At 47.2% G+C, this 14692-nt stretch overlaps 3 protein-coding genes and 1 long non-coding RNA gene across 5 annotated transcripts in view; 2 read left to right on the top strand and 2 right to left on the bottom strand.

The window, feature by feature from the left end:
• Positions 1-576: 576 nt before the first annotated feature.
• Positions 577-7963, bottom strand: ercc6l (excision repair cross-complementation group 6-like). The gene is made up of 4 exons (XM_008419419.2): positions 7675-7963; positions 7104-7142; positions 3416-5492; positions 577-2119 (listed from the first exon to the last, which is right to left on the bottom strand). The coding sequence occupies exons 1-4, from the start codon at positions 7734-7736 to the stop codon at positions 740-742; spliced, it is 3558 nt and encodes a 1185-aa protein (XP_008417641.1). The 5' UTR covers positions 7737-7963; the 3' UTR covers positions 577-739.
• A 2125-nt stretch (positions 7964-10088) lies between these two features.
• sdhaf1 (succinate dehydrogenase complex assembly factor 1) lies at positions 10089-12601 on the bottom strand. The gene is made up of 2 exons (XM_008419421.2): positions 12434-12601; positions 10089-11087 (listed from the first exon to the last, which is right to left on the bottom strand). The coding sequence occupies exon 2, from the start codon at positions 10772-10774 to the stop codon at positions 10526-10528; it is 249 nt and encodes an 82-aa protein (XP_008417643.1). The 5' UTR covers positions 10775-11087; positions 12434-12601; the 3' UTR covers positions 10089-10525.
• LOC103470764 (uncharacterized) lies at positions 11648-12123 on the top strand. Of its 2 annotated transcripts, XR_001776914.1 has the most exons (3): positions 11648-11737; positions 11820-11884; positions 11978-12123. It is a non-coding gene; the product is annotated as an uncharacterized LOC103470764 (long non-coding RNA). The 2 variants fall into 2 exon arrangements; XR_534530.1 differs by having other exon boundaries at positions 11650-11884.
• A 114-nt stretch (positions 12602-12715) lies between the features above and the next one.
• Positions 12716-14692, top strand: part of nudt18 (nudix (nucleoside diphosphate linked moiety X)-type motif 18) — a 3491-nt gene continuing 1514 nt past the window's right edge. The window contains exons 1-7 of the mRNA XM_008419466.2: positions 12716-12818; positions 13300-13472; positions 13682-13792; positions 13858-13960; positions 14052-14175; positions 14376-14500; positions 14573-14690. Of these exons, the coding sequence (XP_008417688.1) occupies positions 13302-13472; positions 13682-13792; positions 13858-13960; positions 14052-14175; positions 14376-14500; positions 14573-14690 (752 nt within the window). The 5' untranslated portion in view covers positions 12716-12818; positions 13300-13301. The remainder of the gene's footprint in view (positions 12819-13299; positions 13473-13681; positions 13793-13857; positions 13961-14051; positions 14176-14375; positions 14501-14572; positions 14691-14692) is intronic.

Raw genomic sequence — 14692 nt, 5'->3', positions numbered from 1 at the left:
GAGTTCACTTTGCACTTCTTCCACTTTAGTTTTTGGGTCTGGTTTTATTTGGATCAGAACCAGGTTTGGATCCACATGGAGAAACCAAACCGAACGTCTTTCTGTAGCAAAACGGACCCGGTCCGGTTAGTTTCTGTTCCTCGGTTCTGTTCAAGTTTTATTTGTATAGCACTTTTCAGCAGCAAGGCATTTCCAGGTGTTTTACATCAGTGAAAAGAAAACTAGAGTAACAAACAACAAACCATTAAAACCCTTTTCTAACCTTTAGGACTTCAGTTGAAACGCCGTCAAACCGGGACTCTGTCCGGAACGTGGACCGGATCCACGTTCAGAACAATGTTCAAAACTGGTTCACATTCAAGTCCAACCCGTCCGGTTCTAATGAACCCGGAAACGTTCTGCTGCTGATCTCCGGTTGAATCCAGATCTGGAAACAGATCAGCATCTTTACAGATTTAAAAATATTCCAGACGATCCTGGAGCAGCAAAGGATTCTGGGAACTGATCAGAGAAATCAGGGGAATCCAAAAACTGAAGCTTTATTTACGGAAAGTGAAGAATCAGGAAAATATTAAACATTTTGGTTTAGTCACAACTTTATTTCATATTTTTACATTTAATCCAGAAAACGTCCAGGAGAGAAACATCCGACTCCTGGTTCAGGTAGAGGCCGATCAGAGTCCATCTACCTGAACCAGCCGGCTTCCTGCTGGTTCCGGGCCGCTGGGCGGTTCTGCTGCTACCGCCTGTGGCTGAGCTGCCGGTACAGCTGGATGGTGATGAGCTGGACCTCGGGGTCGCCGGGTCGGAGGTCGATGGCTCTGAGGAAGAAGTCCAGCGCGTCGTCGGGTCGGTTCTGGCTGATCCTCTCCTTCCCGCTGCGGACCAGAGACTCGTAGCTCTCCGGGTCGGCGCCAGACGCGGCGCAGCGGTCCATCTGCTCGCCGGAGGCCAGCTCCGCCTCGACGCTCGACTCCTCCAGGCTCAGGGGCTCGGGCGATGCTCCGTTACCATGGCAACTCAGCTCCTCCTCCGGCCGAGGCTCATCTTGAGCAGAACCCGCCATGCTGTCGCCGCCCGCTGTAGAGAACTGCTCCGACGCCTCTTCATCCTCATCCTCCTCTTCCTCTGTATGCAGAGTCTCTCCAGCCGTCACTTCCTGCTCAGAGTTCATCCCCAGCACCTTCTCGGCTTCCTCTTCATCGCTCTCGTCTGAGTCCTGGATGACGAGCTGGAGCCGGGAGCGATTGGAGACCACAGACGTGTTTCCTGCGACGCTCCGTCTGGACCTGGGTGGAGACATTTTGGGTGTGGACGATCCGAGCGCCTGGAAGGAGCCGATGAGCTGCTGCTCCTCTTCATCACTGTCATAAATCACTGCTGCCCTCTTCCTCTTGGTGCCCACAATGGACTCATTGGCGGACCTGTTGGCGGTCCCGTTGGTGGACTGGTCCAGACCCGAGACGCCGGTCTGTCTGCACAGACTCTCCGTCAGGGACTTGTGGACGCTGAAGCTGCCGTTGAGCTGAAGCTCAGTCAGAAGGTTCTGCTCCTCTTCCTCGGTGTCGGCACTGGTCAGAAGGTTCTGCTCCTCTTCCTCGGTGTCGGCACCGGTCAGAAGGTTCTGCTCCTCTTCCTCGGTGTCGGCAGCATCCAGACCCTCGTCTTCGTCGCTGTCCTCCAGCTCCAGGTTGAAGTTTCCGTGAGAAGACTCGAGCCCGGCACTCAGTCTGGAGGCGTCATACTGCTGAAGGTCCGAGTCGCTCAGGTTCTGCTGGTTGGTCTCAGAGGTTCTGGTCGGCCCGTCGGGCTTCTCGTCTGCTGTGATCTCAATCAGACTGGCGTCCGGTCCAGAAGAGCCGCCCATTGGTTCTGCAGAAGCCTCTCCAGACAGATCAATGACTTCATTGCTGGACTCCTGATGGAGCTGCTTTCCTCCAGAACCGGACCGGTCCATATCCACCCCCTCCAGAGACACGTTGGGGTCAGGAAGTGGAGGAGGAAGTCCAGGCATTGGGTTCCTTGGTTTCTTCTCGTTGGACCGGCGCCTGGTGTTGTCCGGCGCCTGTCTCAGCCAGGCTGGTTCTGTGCTGGACGCCATGCTCGCCGCCAGCTGCATCTGCAGGAACAGAACCACCATCAGCAAGAGAACAGCAGGATCAGCCCAGGGTCAAAGGTCACAACATGAAGACATGACCAGAAACCCCAGATCTCTACAGGCCTCAGCTTAAAGGTTAAAGAAACTTCTCTCTAGAAACAAGATGGCTGCCAGACTGAGCTTAGATGCTGGACCGTAGTTGACCTCTCATTAGCCATCAGTGGAGGTTTGATGCAGAGGCTTCTTTTGTTTTGGCGCTACAGAACCTGGTCAGTAAGTTTTTAACGTGTTTCTGCGTTTCGGGCCTCCAGGCACCAAGAGCAACAAAGATCTGGTGGAACCGACTTCAGAAGCTGCTTCCCGGCCAAAGACCCACAGATAGAGGGTGACCCTCCATGCAGGTAAAGCCCTGGACTCTGCCCCCTGTGACCCAGTGTCCCTACAGCCAAGGGAGACCCCCGATTAGCCCCCAAGATGGCTGCCAGAGCTCAGATGGACCGGGGCACATTACCCTCTACTAGAGGTGACCCCTAGGGGTCAAGAGGCATGGATCCCCATCGGAGGCCTGCTCAGCCCCCGATGGGGATCTGTCTGGCGCCCAAACTGCCCGACAGATCCCCAGACTCAGTGGTGCCTGTGACAGCCCACCACTCCGGGCAGAGCTTCAGCATCCGCACTAACAGCTTCTCAGCTAAAGGTCAGTCTGCCCCATACCGCCATCAGATATACCAGGTCATCCCCCACAGCTACAGTCAGCGCGCCGAACCAGTACAGGAGCATGAGAACCAAACCAACCCCTCTGAGCCCCGGCTCTCCATCCCATGGTGTTTGCCACTGGGCTATAAGGTGGGATGGGGGATACTGCAGAAGCTCAGTGCCTGTACTGGTTCGGCTCACCAGAGAACCTGCTGAACTGTGGTGTTGCATATATTAGGGAGGAGGGGGCCTGGAGTGCTGGGCCCTATTATAGAGCGACAGCCAAGGCCAGGTGTCTCTCTGAGATCCCTAAAGACTCAGAGTGGATCATAGATTCTTCTGTCCAAACTGGGTCAACCCTGCAGGGAGCATGGCAACAGAACAATGATCCCAAATACAGCAGCTAATCTACAACAGAATGGCTGGGAGACAGAAGAATGAATGTGCTGCAGCTGCTTGGTCAATGTCCTGACATTATGGTGACGGAAAGCTGTGGTGGAACCTTCAGAGGGCTGAGCAGAACGTCTGGAGGCCTCTAATAGATCTGACCTTTAGCTTAATCTGAGCTGTCAGACTCCCAAGCTGTGATTCCATATAGACATGATTTAATCTTTGACCCACCTGCAGCTCAGACTCTGCCTTCATCAGCTCCTGAGCCTTCTGGACCCGCCCTTCGATGTAGTGGCACGCCTCCTGGTCTTCAGGGTCCTCATCATGGTTCACATCAAGGGAAAACATGAGGTCGTGGTCTGAAATCCCAAACATGTGCATAGCATACAGTTGAGCGATGTGCTGATCTAGAGCTGGGTCCGTCCGTCGTTGTCTGGAGTGCATATCCTGCAGCTGAAGTTGGGTGCTTGAAGACCTTGGGTCCTCCAGGGTGAAGAGCTCCTTCAGTTCCTGTCTGCTGAAGTACCTGAACGGGTTCTTGGTGTCTCCGGTGTTCTGCCGGATCAGGGAGTCTTTGAAAACCTGCCGCCTGTAGATCTTCTCCTCCACCGTTCCACAGGTTATCAGTCTGTAGATCACCACGTTTTCTGTCTGGCCAATGCGGTACGCTCTGTCGACAGCCTGAGCGTCTGTGGCAGGGTTCCAGCTCGGATCGTAGATGACTACTCTGTTTGCTGCTGTCAGGGTGATGCCCACTCCTCCAACCTGAGTGGTGAGGAGAAACACGGAGTAACGTTTGTCTGTTTGAAACCGAGAGATCAGTTTTTCTCGTTCTGTGATCTGGGTGATGGTTCCATCCAGTCTCAGCAGTTTGAACCCTCTGTTGCCAAGGATCCGTTGGAGGATGTCGAGGACTGTCCTGTAGTGAGCAAAGACCAGCGTTCGGTGGCCTTCCTCTCTCAGACGCTCCAGAAGAGCCAACAGAAAGGCAAGCTTTCCAGATTCTGATATCAAAGTTTCATCTGAAATGTTTGCGATACTCTTTACATCAGTCTCATCATTTTCCCCCTCAGGATTTTGATCCAGCCCTAACTGTGCAATAGCATTGGCAGACAACAGTCTCGGATGGTCACACAACTTCTTCAGGATGTTTAATTCAGCCAGAGGTGATCTGGTGGTCATCAGCAGCTCCTTGATGTGGTCCAAACTGATGAACTGTCTGTAAATGTCCTCCTGAACGGCACTCAGGTAAGTCCAGACGATCAGGTCATTCTTTCGGGTGAGTTTGGGCATGACCGCCCCAGAGGCTGGCTGGGGGTTTTGGTGGTTATCAGGGTCTGAATTTGCCTCTTTTCCACCAGTCTTCTTCTTCTGCACTTCTGATTTGGTTCTGCGCAGGAAGTAGGGCTTGATCAGAGTCATGAGGTTCTCAGACATCCTGGAGCCAAGAGCCTTTTCCCCAGGAGTAGCATCCTTCTCCCTGGCGCGGGTGATGGGGTTCTCATACTCTGATTTGAAAGTCTTGGCTGTTCCCAGGAGAGTTCCCTGACAGGCAAAGTCAAAGAGGGTCCACATTTCCCTGAGGTTGTTCTGGACCGGCGTTCCCGTCAGGAGAATCCTGTTCTTGGACGGAATGGCGTAGGCACTTTTTGCCGTTTTGGTGGAAGAGTTTTTGATCTTATGTGCTTCATCCAGGATCATGTAGTCCCAGCAGAACTCCTTCCCCTGAAATGAGGCCAGCTGCTGCCAGTTGTTCATCAGCATGGTGTAGGTGGTGATGATCACTCCTCCTCGCCTCTGAACTTTCTCCAAACTCCTGGTCCTCTCTGCTTTACTGGCACCGTGGAAATCCTTCACCCTCATTCCTGGAGTCCATTTGCTGAACTCCTTGACCCAGTTTGTGATGAGAGAGGTTGGCATGACCAGCAGAGTGTGTTTTATCAGGTCATTGTCGTACATGCCAGAGAGGAAGGAGATGATCTGGATGGTCTTCCCGAGTCCCATGTCGTCCGCCAGAACTCCTCCTCTCCGGCCGTCCCTGTAGAGGCCGAACAGGAAGGAAACTCCGTCTCTCTGATAGTCGTACAGCCTGTCATACAGCTCTTTAAACAGCATTAGGCCGCTATTGTTCACGTTGACAAACTCGTCGTCTTCGTCCTCCAAGTCATTCTCGGCCAGGAGTTCTTCGATCTTCTTTATTCGTCTCTCCAGTTTGGGGGTTTGGTGGATGCTGAACGCCTGTTTGAACAGCTTCAGAGCTTCCTGAATGTCTCCTTGTTTGGCAACAGCTTTGCCGTCTGAAATCAACCTGAAACACAAAGAACTGGAGCTTCACGATTCCTAGAATGATCTGAATGTGATTTCAGAGTTTTGAATAATCTTTGTCCATGTTAACTAAAATATACTGAGCTATTACTGTTACAGGTTAATAGATGACTAAAAAACTCATTTACACACACCCCTGAGCAGAACCTCTAGTCCAAACTGGACCGGTACCAACGGTGAGAACAAGCCGGGCAGCAGGACACGCCTGACGCCACCACAGTTTGTTTTAATCTTTAGTGCCAAAACTCAAAATGAGTCCATGAAGAGTCTGAAGCACTCCACACCAAGTTATAGTCGCACATTTAAAAGTTTGCATCGAGTGCAAATTGAAAAAATAAATAAAAAGACTTCATTGATCCCAAAGGGAATGTAATTAATTAATTAACCAACTCGCTGTGACGGTGTGAGGCTAAGGCGCAGGACAGGGACGGCGTGATCGGTGCCTGGCCCACATGCACCCAGTTCAATAGATCAACTCCAAACCTGGCTTAGCACAGCACTAAATAGTAAAACATAGTTTAACAAAGTCTGGAGGCAGATAATTTACCTTGAAGAATTTAAAAAATTGAGGTTTGTTACAAAACCTGATGTCACACTGACATCAGCACTAAACCATCAGTAACTTCATGTTTGTGCAGACTGACAGGCCTGAAGGTCTGAAGAATCTCATCAACCAGCCCAACAGTGAAACGGTGAAACAGTCAAACAGTGAAACTGTGAAACTGTGAAACAGTGAAACAGTGAAACAGTGAAACAGTCCACCAGCCGTTTCAGGGCTCATACTTCCTGTGAGGTTTCAGGTCAAACTGGATCACATCAGAAAAACATCTGACAATGTTGAGATAATGATGTGACTTATATAACAATAAAGAGTTGATGTGTTTCCAGGCTCACAGTAAATAGACCAACATGAAAACTCACCTGTTTACCTGAACAAAGGTCTATTGAAAAAGTTGCTTCTTGCAGTTTTGGCCTTAAAACATAATTTCAGTTTTTTAATGACTCAAATTTAGCAGCTTTCTGTGCTGCACTAAACAAAAGGTTTTAATTAACTTAAGGCTTTTCAGTCACAACTCAATTCAAACTGGACGGAAATATAAACGTTTTTTATCTTAAAGTGAATTTACTGCCTCACTAACAGGTGGTAAAATTTATATTTTATTTAGGGTAATTCTCCGTTTAACCATCATGTTTAGTTTTCATTTATTGCAACATAATCTTTTATCCACCAGTGTTTTGATTGACAAAAATCCTAAAAGTCCCTCATTCATCTGTTAAATTCAGGTAGAACTGGACTGGTGCTCTTTAAACTGGTTCTGGTTAAATTACCATGAAAGTGCTTCTACTGGGAATGTTAACAAATAGATTAAAATATAAAAAATGTACAGATTGAGCTTGAATGAATCTACATTTAGAGTCAGAGTGGTTCAGGCATGAATCCTGTCTGAGCTGCTTATTTTGATCTCGTGTTCAGAATATTAGAAAAATGGCTGAAACAAATTGAAGAAGTTGGAGAATGTTATAAACTTATGTTCATAGGAAGACAAAAATAAAATAAATAAAAATTAAATGTGAAACTTTGACATTTCATTACCTGCTGTATGCTTCCATCTGGTCCTCCATACACAAAGATCTGCAAAAACAGAGTCTGGGTCAGAACCAGAACCGAACCAGAGGACACATCCAGACCCAACTGGAAACCAAACAGCTCAAAGATCAAATATTTCTTTTGTTCTGATTTTACAATAAATGGCTGCTTGTTGCTCATTTTATGTATTTATGGTCAGTTTTTCATTCAGCAGCTCACCAGCTGCATCGATTCAGACTCACTAGCTGTTGATTTAAAGTCATATTTAATGTCTGCAGGACAGAAATGTTGTTTTATGACTTTACATTTACTTTAACCTGCATCCAAACCACCTGAAACAGATTCCTCTTCCGGTGAGAGTTGAGCATTAGCTTTAAAGGTTTCTTTAAATTAATCATTAAGAAATGTTTAAAAGTATGTATTTTAATAATCAGGCTTCTTCTCACGTAGTCTTCGGTCTGTTGCTAGCAACAGTTAGCCGCTAACTAGCTCCTCCATTATAAACCATGTGAACATCAGCTAGCTGCGATGCTAACTACGCCGTTCAAATAAACACCTGTTAGAATCATTCACTTACTTCTCCAGCCTGTCAGAAACTTCCGACACCTCCGCGTCATCCTTACAGCCCTCCATGTTCATGTTTTCATACAAATTAAAATCTACTTTATTGTTTCTTTAACTTCTAAACGTCAAATCAGCAGCTGCTTCCTCAAATAAACTTCCTGAATGAGAGATGTGATGTTTTCATGTTTGAAGCAGATTCTTCCCCCCGCCAATTCAAGACAGCCAATCAGAGAGCACGCTGTCGTGACGCAGAACTCACGTTGTCCAATCAGAAAGGAGATATAGGTTAAAAAATTAAAATTAAAATTTAATACAGGTAAGAGTCGAATGAAAACTGGAGTAACTGGGAAGTCACACTAAATTATGGACGTACTTCCTGTGAGGTTTCACAGGAAACCTCCTATATATATATATATATATATATATATAACTTTGTTGACAAAAAAAACATGGATTATGGATATATTATATCTGCAGGAGCCAAATCAACGCAGACAGATTCCAGAACAAAATACAAAAATCGGTATTAATAAAAATGTTAGTGAGAGACACAGATGAGAATTTAAAAAACGATGAGACTGAGGGGAGGTCATACCAATCTGGATGAAATGTGACTTTACCTACTTTTCATTAAAGAAGTTGGAGCCCGTCGCTGCGGGAGGTGGCGCTGGTGAGCCTCTGTGTGTCAATCAAAGCGAAGAAGAAGACAAAAAAGTAAACAGGAAGCCGTATTTTACAGCAGGTTTTCTCCGTGTTTTTCGTGGTTTTTCTGTCGAACTGTGAGCTTCAGCCGCTGTCAACAACTTCACATGTTATTATCGGGTTTTATTTTATTATAAATCATCAGATTTATCGGTCCGCTTGGCCGCCATGTTCGGTTCTGGAGGACAGATGAGCAACGCGCAGCTTTTCCAGCAGGTCAGAATATTAGTAACCTTTAAAACTTAATATGTTCTTTTTATTACTTTATTCAGAAGCCAAAATCTATATTTAACAATATTCTATTTTAACTATTTATATAAGACACATTCATCTGTATTAAGCTATAAAAAACAATAATAAACAAACCATTTCATACTCATTGTGGTACGATTGATTTCTTTCCGGTTTTATAGATTACACACAAAAGCAAAAACAAATATTTCGCATAAAACTGTAATAGTTCATTATTTTATCAAGACTTTATATTTCTTCCCATTTCCATCAGTTTTGGTTCCATCTGTGTTTGGGTCAATTAGCCTTTTCTAAAAATCTGTGACCTTTGACCCATTAAAGAGTCCAGTGTGATTCCAGGTTCAGGGTCGGTTTGGGTCTGTCGGAACCTACATAAAGGTTTTCCAGACTCAGGTGTAATGTTTGTATGTGGGCTGCAGGTGGCGCTGCTGCGCTGGCTTTCGTCGCAGTCGGAGGCCGACCGGAAGCTGCTGGCAGCGGTGACGGGGGTCCAGGTGGGCCGCGAGCTGCTGAACCGGATCACCGGCCAGGACCAGGTGGACGCTTACAAGGTGTGCGTCAGGCTGCAGGAAGCCGCTCAGGTGAGATGTTTCCTTTACAAACAGCGGTCCTGATGCTGGTTCTGGTTCTGTTCAGACGGAATGCACCCTGAGCATCGCGGGTTTCCTCCAGAAGAACCCGCGGGCCTCGCAAGCCCAGATCAACGCCGAGGTGGAGAAGAACGTTCTTCTGTTCGCAGCGCGGGTCAAAGCCCTGGAGTCCGCTCCCTTACTCTGACCGGAGAGGAAGTCAAGGCATTTCACAATAAAAGCTCCTCTTTGTGTCGCTTTTTTCCATCTTTAAACCTTAAAACATGTTTTATCTTTTACTCTAATCAAGAAATAAACAGAAGCTGTTCTTTAATAATTGAGTTTATTATGTTTGTGTTTTCCAACATGGTTTTGTTTCTAACCGTCACCATGGAGACGGTTGGATAAGACAACCGAGTTTCATCGAGAAAACTTGTTTTGATCTTCTGAATCATTCTTCCATCTTTATTCTGCCCTCTAGTTACAACAGTGAGAACTGTTATTTTATGCCAATCCACCAGGGGGCACCGTCACCAGCGCATGTTACGGGTTTGTACTTTTTTATGTTACTGTGATGAGAATAAAGTTCACCACACCAGAAGTTCTGTTTACCAAGATGAGGCGCAGCAGCAGGACTGGCCTGCAGACAGACAGACAGACAGACAGACAGACAGACGGTCGGTTTGTTTCAGGCTTTAGTGCCAAAACTCAATGATTCCATGAAGAATCTGAAAAACTGAACAGTTATAGCGACGCTTTAAAAGTTTTTAGTACGAGAGCCGATCATGGCTTCTATATCTGACGTAGACGATAGTGGACTATTCTTCGATTGTTGGATTCCAGTTTTAAATGTTAATAATGTTGAGAGGGGATTTTATCTTTTTCTCAATAAATTATAAATTGATAAACATCAATATTTTATTGTACAGAGATTGAAATCACAGAGGTCCATCTCATAAATCTGGAGATATTAGCAGATGAGAAGCTCAATGATTTCATATCTAAGCTGATTTAAGATTCTCAGACATTTTACTGGTTATATCAGAACCAGAACCAGCTGATGGTTCTGATGAATCTGTTCCAACAGAATCAAGTTTTTTTTCTCATTTTTGATCTTGTGTTAGAATAAATCAGGCGATGAAGCGACAGGATGTGACTCTGACTCGGCACGCAGCAGGAACCAGAACCTTGGACCTTCCAGAACCAGCAGAACTTGTGGATTCTGACGGATCTGCTGCTGGTTAAATGTTTTACTAAGTAACAGAGGAAAGTTTCTTGCTGTGGGCAGGTTCTGGTCCAGTCAGTGAGGCATGCATTAGATGGTTCTGGTGGTTCTGTTGGTCAGCCCGGCTCGCTGCCTCTGGAGAAGGAGCCCAGCTGCTTGGTGTTGGCGTCCCTGAGCTGCTGCAGCTGCCGCTGGCCGCGGCGGTACAGGTACTCGATGTGCATCACGTCCGTCTTCTTGATGCGCGCGTTTTCCCGGAACTCGTCCCGGATTCTGGGCAGGAAACCCGGTTTGTCCTTCCCAGCCCGCAGGAAGTGGCGGTACAGAGCCAGGACCTGCTTCTGCAGCTTGTTGTGCCGCGACATGGCCCGGTTCTGGAGATGGTTCTGATCAGACGGACACCGCACACATCCTGGACCCGGATCAGAGCTGCTGCTCTCAGCCAATCACAGAGCTCTGAGGTCCCTGAACGCAGCACGGCTTCAGTTCTGGACCCTGAATGCAGCACCGCTCTGGTTCTGGACCCTGAATGCAGCACCGCTCTGGTTCTGGACCCTGAATGCAGCACCGCTCTGGTTCTNCTGGACCCTGAATGCAGCACCGCTCTGGTTCTGGACCCTGAATGCAGCACCGCTCTGGTTCTGGACCCTGAATGCAGCACCGCTCTGGTTCTGGAAGCTTCAGCAGGAAAACAAGAAGAAGAGATGAATTATTAGAAATGTGATGATTTCAGTTCAGTTTTTTAAACACAGGATATAATTTACAGAGTGTGTTTTGTGTAGGATTCATTTGCATAATCATATGATGCTGTATCCTAAAATAAGTGCACATTTTAGTTCACGCTGTGTTTCGGTCAGTGTTCTTGTTGCCAGTTTGTTGAGTAAAGTTCAGTTACTTTGACCTCTATGGGTCAATATTGTTATTTTAGATGATCTACCCTAATTTGTTTGTTGGGTTAAATGATAAATCAAACAACTATTTTGAACTCATGACTGTCCTTTTACTGCTCTGTCCATCAACGTAACATAATCACGTAGAAACGATCCGTTGGACTGAACACAACATGGACGGACGGTTGGGTGATGCTGTGCCAGACTGTAAAGTCACAGGTTCATTTCCCATGTGTATTTACTTTAAATTAAAATATTGTTAGATTTTTATTAATTAAAAAAAATCATTCAAATGTAACAGGTGGAACCACCAGGGGTCGCTGCCTCCACATCTCGAGCGCCCATAAAAGGGAAGCTGTCGGGACTGGTGGCAGATTGTCAATCTCCTCTGTGTTGGACCAGGTGTGTTGGCCCACGCCTTCCACTGTTTGTCATCAGGTTTGTGTGTGCTTTTTATTGTAAAGACAAAACTCTTTTAATTTGATTTATATCAACTCAGTGTTTGGTGTTCTTTATATAGGGCCACACTACATGTTGTAATTTGACAAGTGCTTTACCTGGGCGTGTGGTTGATCGACGCTGCAGGTAAGCTTTGTTTAATTTTTAATTGAATTGCATGGTTATATTTCAAAGATTTAATAGGCGTTTTGGTAATTTTTGTTTCTTTGTTTTTTGCAGTTGTTGCTGCACCCTGCTGTTCCTTTTGATTTCCTTTTGATTTCCTTTTGATTTCCTTTTTCCATAGTTTTTCATTTATTTTGTTTACTTATTGTTTTGCAAATATACATCCTCTTATTTTGTACTAATAAATATTGTCCTTTTTATATTGGTTGTTTTATTGCACCACAAGTGGTCGTAACACAAATATTTTAAGATGGAAAATATGAAGTCATCTGCTAGATGTTTTAACTAACTACCCATTTGTACCTGCAGCTTAAACTCCCGTAGTTTGCATAATATCTTCTGTTGCTTTTCCCCCCCTTTCTTTATTTTGTATAAAATTACACAGAAATGATAATCAGACAGAAACAGACTTTCAGGTGACTCTTAAAGGGATATTTAACCAAACAATACACAATAAAACAATAAAATGTGTCTGTACGACAATGAAATATGAAGCTGCTTTAAACTCACGCGCTTAATGAAGATGTTCCGATTAAAACCAGCTCATATTTGTCCGTTAATGGAAGATTTAGATCTGGAAGCGGCTAGCTGCTGCTAGCTGCTGCTAGCTTCCTCTGTGACCTTTTTCTGCGTTACAACACAGGAAGTTAACGAAAAAAAAACTACAAAACACGTCACTTCCGGTGGCACCTAAAAAACAAACTCAGGATTCTAAAATTTACAGATCATCATTGAACAGAACCGAATCATCTGGTTTTTGAGCAATAAAATAAAATTTAAAAAATAAAAAACAATTTGAGTGAAACTTAATATCAGACCGGAACCGGAAACAGGGTTCGTTTCCGGGTTCGACTTCGAATGGAGCAGTGACTGGAGCAGAGCCGAATACAAACAGGTCTGTGGTTTAATCTGTTTGGTGTTTCTGACAGGTACCCGTAAAATCCGCCCGTGTTGCCATGGTAACGGCAAGTTAAAAAGTGCGTTAAACTACTTCCGGTTCGGTTTCTGGTACCCTTTGGCATCTTGGGTCGGTTAAAGGGCTGTTTCACAATTTCTAAAGGCTAAAGGATTCAGCTTTAACATCCAGAACACTGAGATCAGACAGAACCGGGCCGGAACCGAACCCCCGGGCCTCTGGGTTTCTGACTGAGGAAACTTGCATCAACTTGGCAGAATATTATGACCTCTGACCTCTGATTGTTGGGGTTTGGAGGGTTTTAGTCATCAACAGAACATCTTGACCTTTAACTGGGTCAGAACCTCTCCAGAACTGCAGCTCATAATGGTTTGCAATCACAATGGTCCAGTGGAGGGGTCAAAGGTCAGTTCAGTGTGGCAGACCCAGTAGAACTCCTGGTGTTTCTGCGTTCCTGCAGGGATGGAGGTGACGGCGAAGGAGCGGCGGCAGGTGGAGGAGCAGGTGGAGCAGCTGCTGAGCGGCCAGGGGTCAGAGGTCACTCTGTGTGACCTGGGTCTGGAGCTGAGCAAGCCGGCGACTCTGAGGAAGAACGTCACCTACATCGTCTGCGGCGTCATTTTCAACGAGCAGGTGAGCCGAGCTACAGCTGCTAGCATTAGCATCATTGGTGATTAGCTTAGTGACGTCATCGCAGAGTTGTTTACGTGTTGCTTTAATTATTTAAAAGGTGATAAACACTAAATTCCCCAGGAAGGAAGAGGTTAACCTATTATGAACAATGTAAATCTTTTCTCCATGAGTATCTATTTTATTTTTATATAATACTCATATTTGCGCAGGAGGAGGTGCTGATGGTGCAGGAGGCGAAGCCGGACTGCTACAAGCAGTGGTACCTCCCAGCGGGGCGGGTGGAGGTGGGGGAGAGCCTGGAGGAGGCGCTGCGGAGGGAGGTGAGTCCAGCCCGTCACCGTGGTAACGGGAACTCAGCCTTTGGTCACCTGATCCTGTCGCCCAGGTGAAGGAGGAGGCGGGCTTTGACTGCCAGCCAATCACGTTGCTGCTGATCCAGGAACAGGGACCGCAGTGGATCCGCTTCATCTTCCTGGCCCGCATCACAGGTCAGAGGTCACGGCCGCTCCACCAGAGGGACGGAGGGAGGGGTCGGGGGTCAGGTGGGCGGAGCCTGAAGGTGTGCTTCCTGTCTGTCAGGAGGAAGCATGAAGACGTTGACGGCGGCGGACCAGGAGTCTCTGCAGGCGTCCTGGTGGGACAGACAGTCCAGCCTGTCGCTCAGGGGGCGGGACATCCTGCGCCTCATCGACTACGGACTCAGGTCAGACCCGAACGCTCTGACCAGAACCACGGTGACCACCTGGAGAGGTCAAAGGTCAGGTTCTGGTCCGGTTTCCATCCTCTGGATGTGTCAAAAGTATTCATACGGATCAGTAACCAGAATATTCTGTTGGTGTGAAACGTTTGATCCAGATCAAATCAGGTCTGCCGCGTGCTGACCTCTGACCTCTGACCCTTCAGGTACCACCGCAGCCCCTGGCACGGCGCCTCGCTGCCTCTGGACCTGAGCTGCCGCCACATCGTCCAGCGGACGCTGCTGCTGTTCGTCGGCGCCGAGAAGCGGGTCTGGATCCTGCTGGTCCAAGGTAACCGCCCTCTGCCGTCACCATGACAACCGGACGCCATGCCGTCACTCATCTCTCTCGCGCCCCCCGCAGCCCCGACCCCCCACCTGCCCACGGCGGCGGCCCTGAAGACCCACGCCGTGACGTGGGCGGCCAACATGGCGGTGCAGGAGGCGCTGCCGGCGTCGTACTACGACCACGACGTCGCCACGC

Source organism: Poecilia reticulata, linkage group LG9, assembly GCF_000633615.1.
Source record: "Poecilia reticulata strain Guanapo linkage group LG9, Guppy_female_1.0+MT, whole genome shotgun sequence".
In the NCBI taxonomy this organism is placed as follows: domain Eukaryota; kingdom Metazoa; phylum Chordata; class Actinopteri; order Cyprinodontiformes; family Poeciliidae; genus Poecilia; species Poecilia reticulata.
This window is presented reverse-complemented; position numbering and strand designations above follow the sequence as displayed.

What these genes read in the sequence shown, in the direction of transcription:
- ercc6l (XM_008419419.2), bottom strand. Translation starts at nt 7,736, where the DNA reads ATGAACATGGAGGGCTGTAAGGATGACGCGGAGGTGTCGGAAGTTTCT. An exon ending in GTTTCTGACAGGCTGGAGAA is followed by an intron (nt 7,143 to 7,674) that starts GTAAGTGAATGA and finishes CTGTTTTTGCAG; the next exon opens with ATCTTTGTGTATGGAGGACC. An exon ending in CAGATGGAAGCATACAGCAG is followed by an intron (nt 5,493 to 7,103) that starts GTAATGAAATGT and finishes TTTGTGTTTCAG; the next exon opens with GTTGATTTCAGACGGCAAAG.
- sdhaf1 (XM_008419421.2), bottom strand. Translation starts at nt 10,774, where the DNA reads ATGTCGCGGCACAACAAGCTGCAGAAGCAGGTCCTGGCTCTGTACCGC.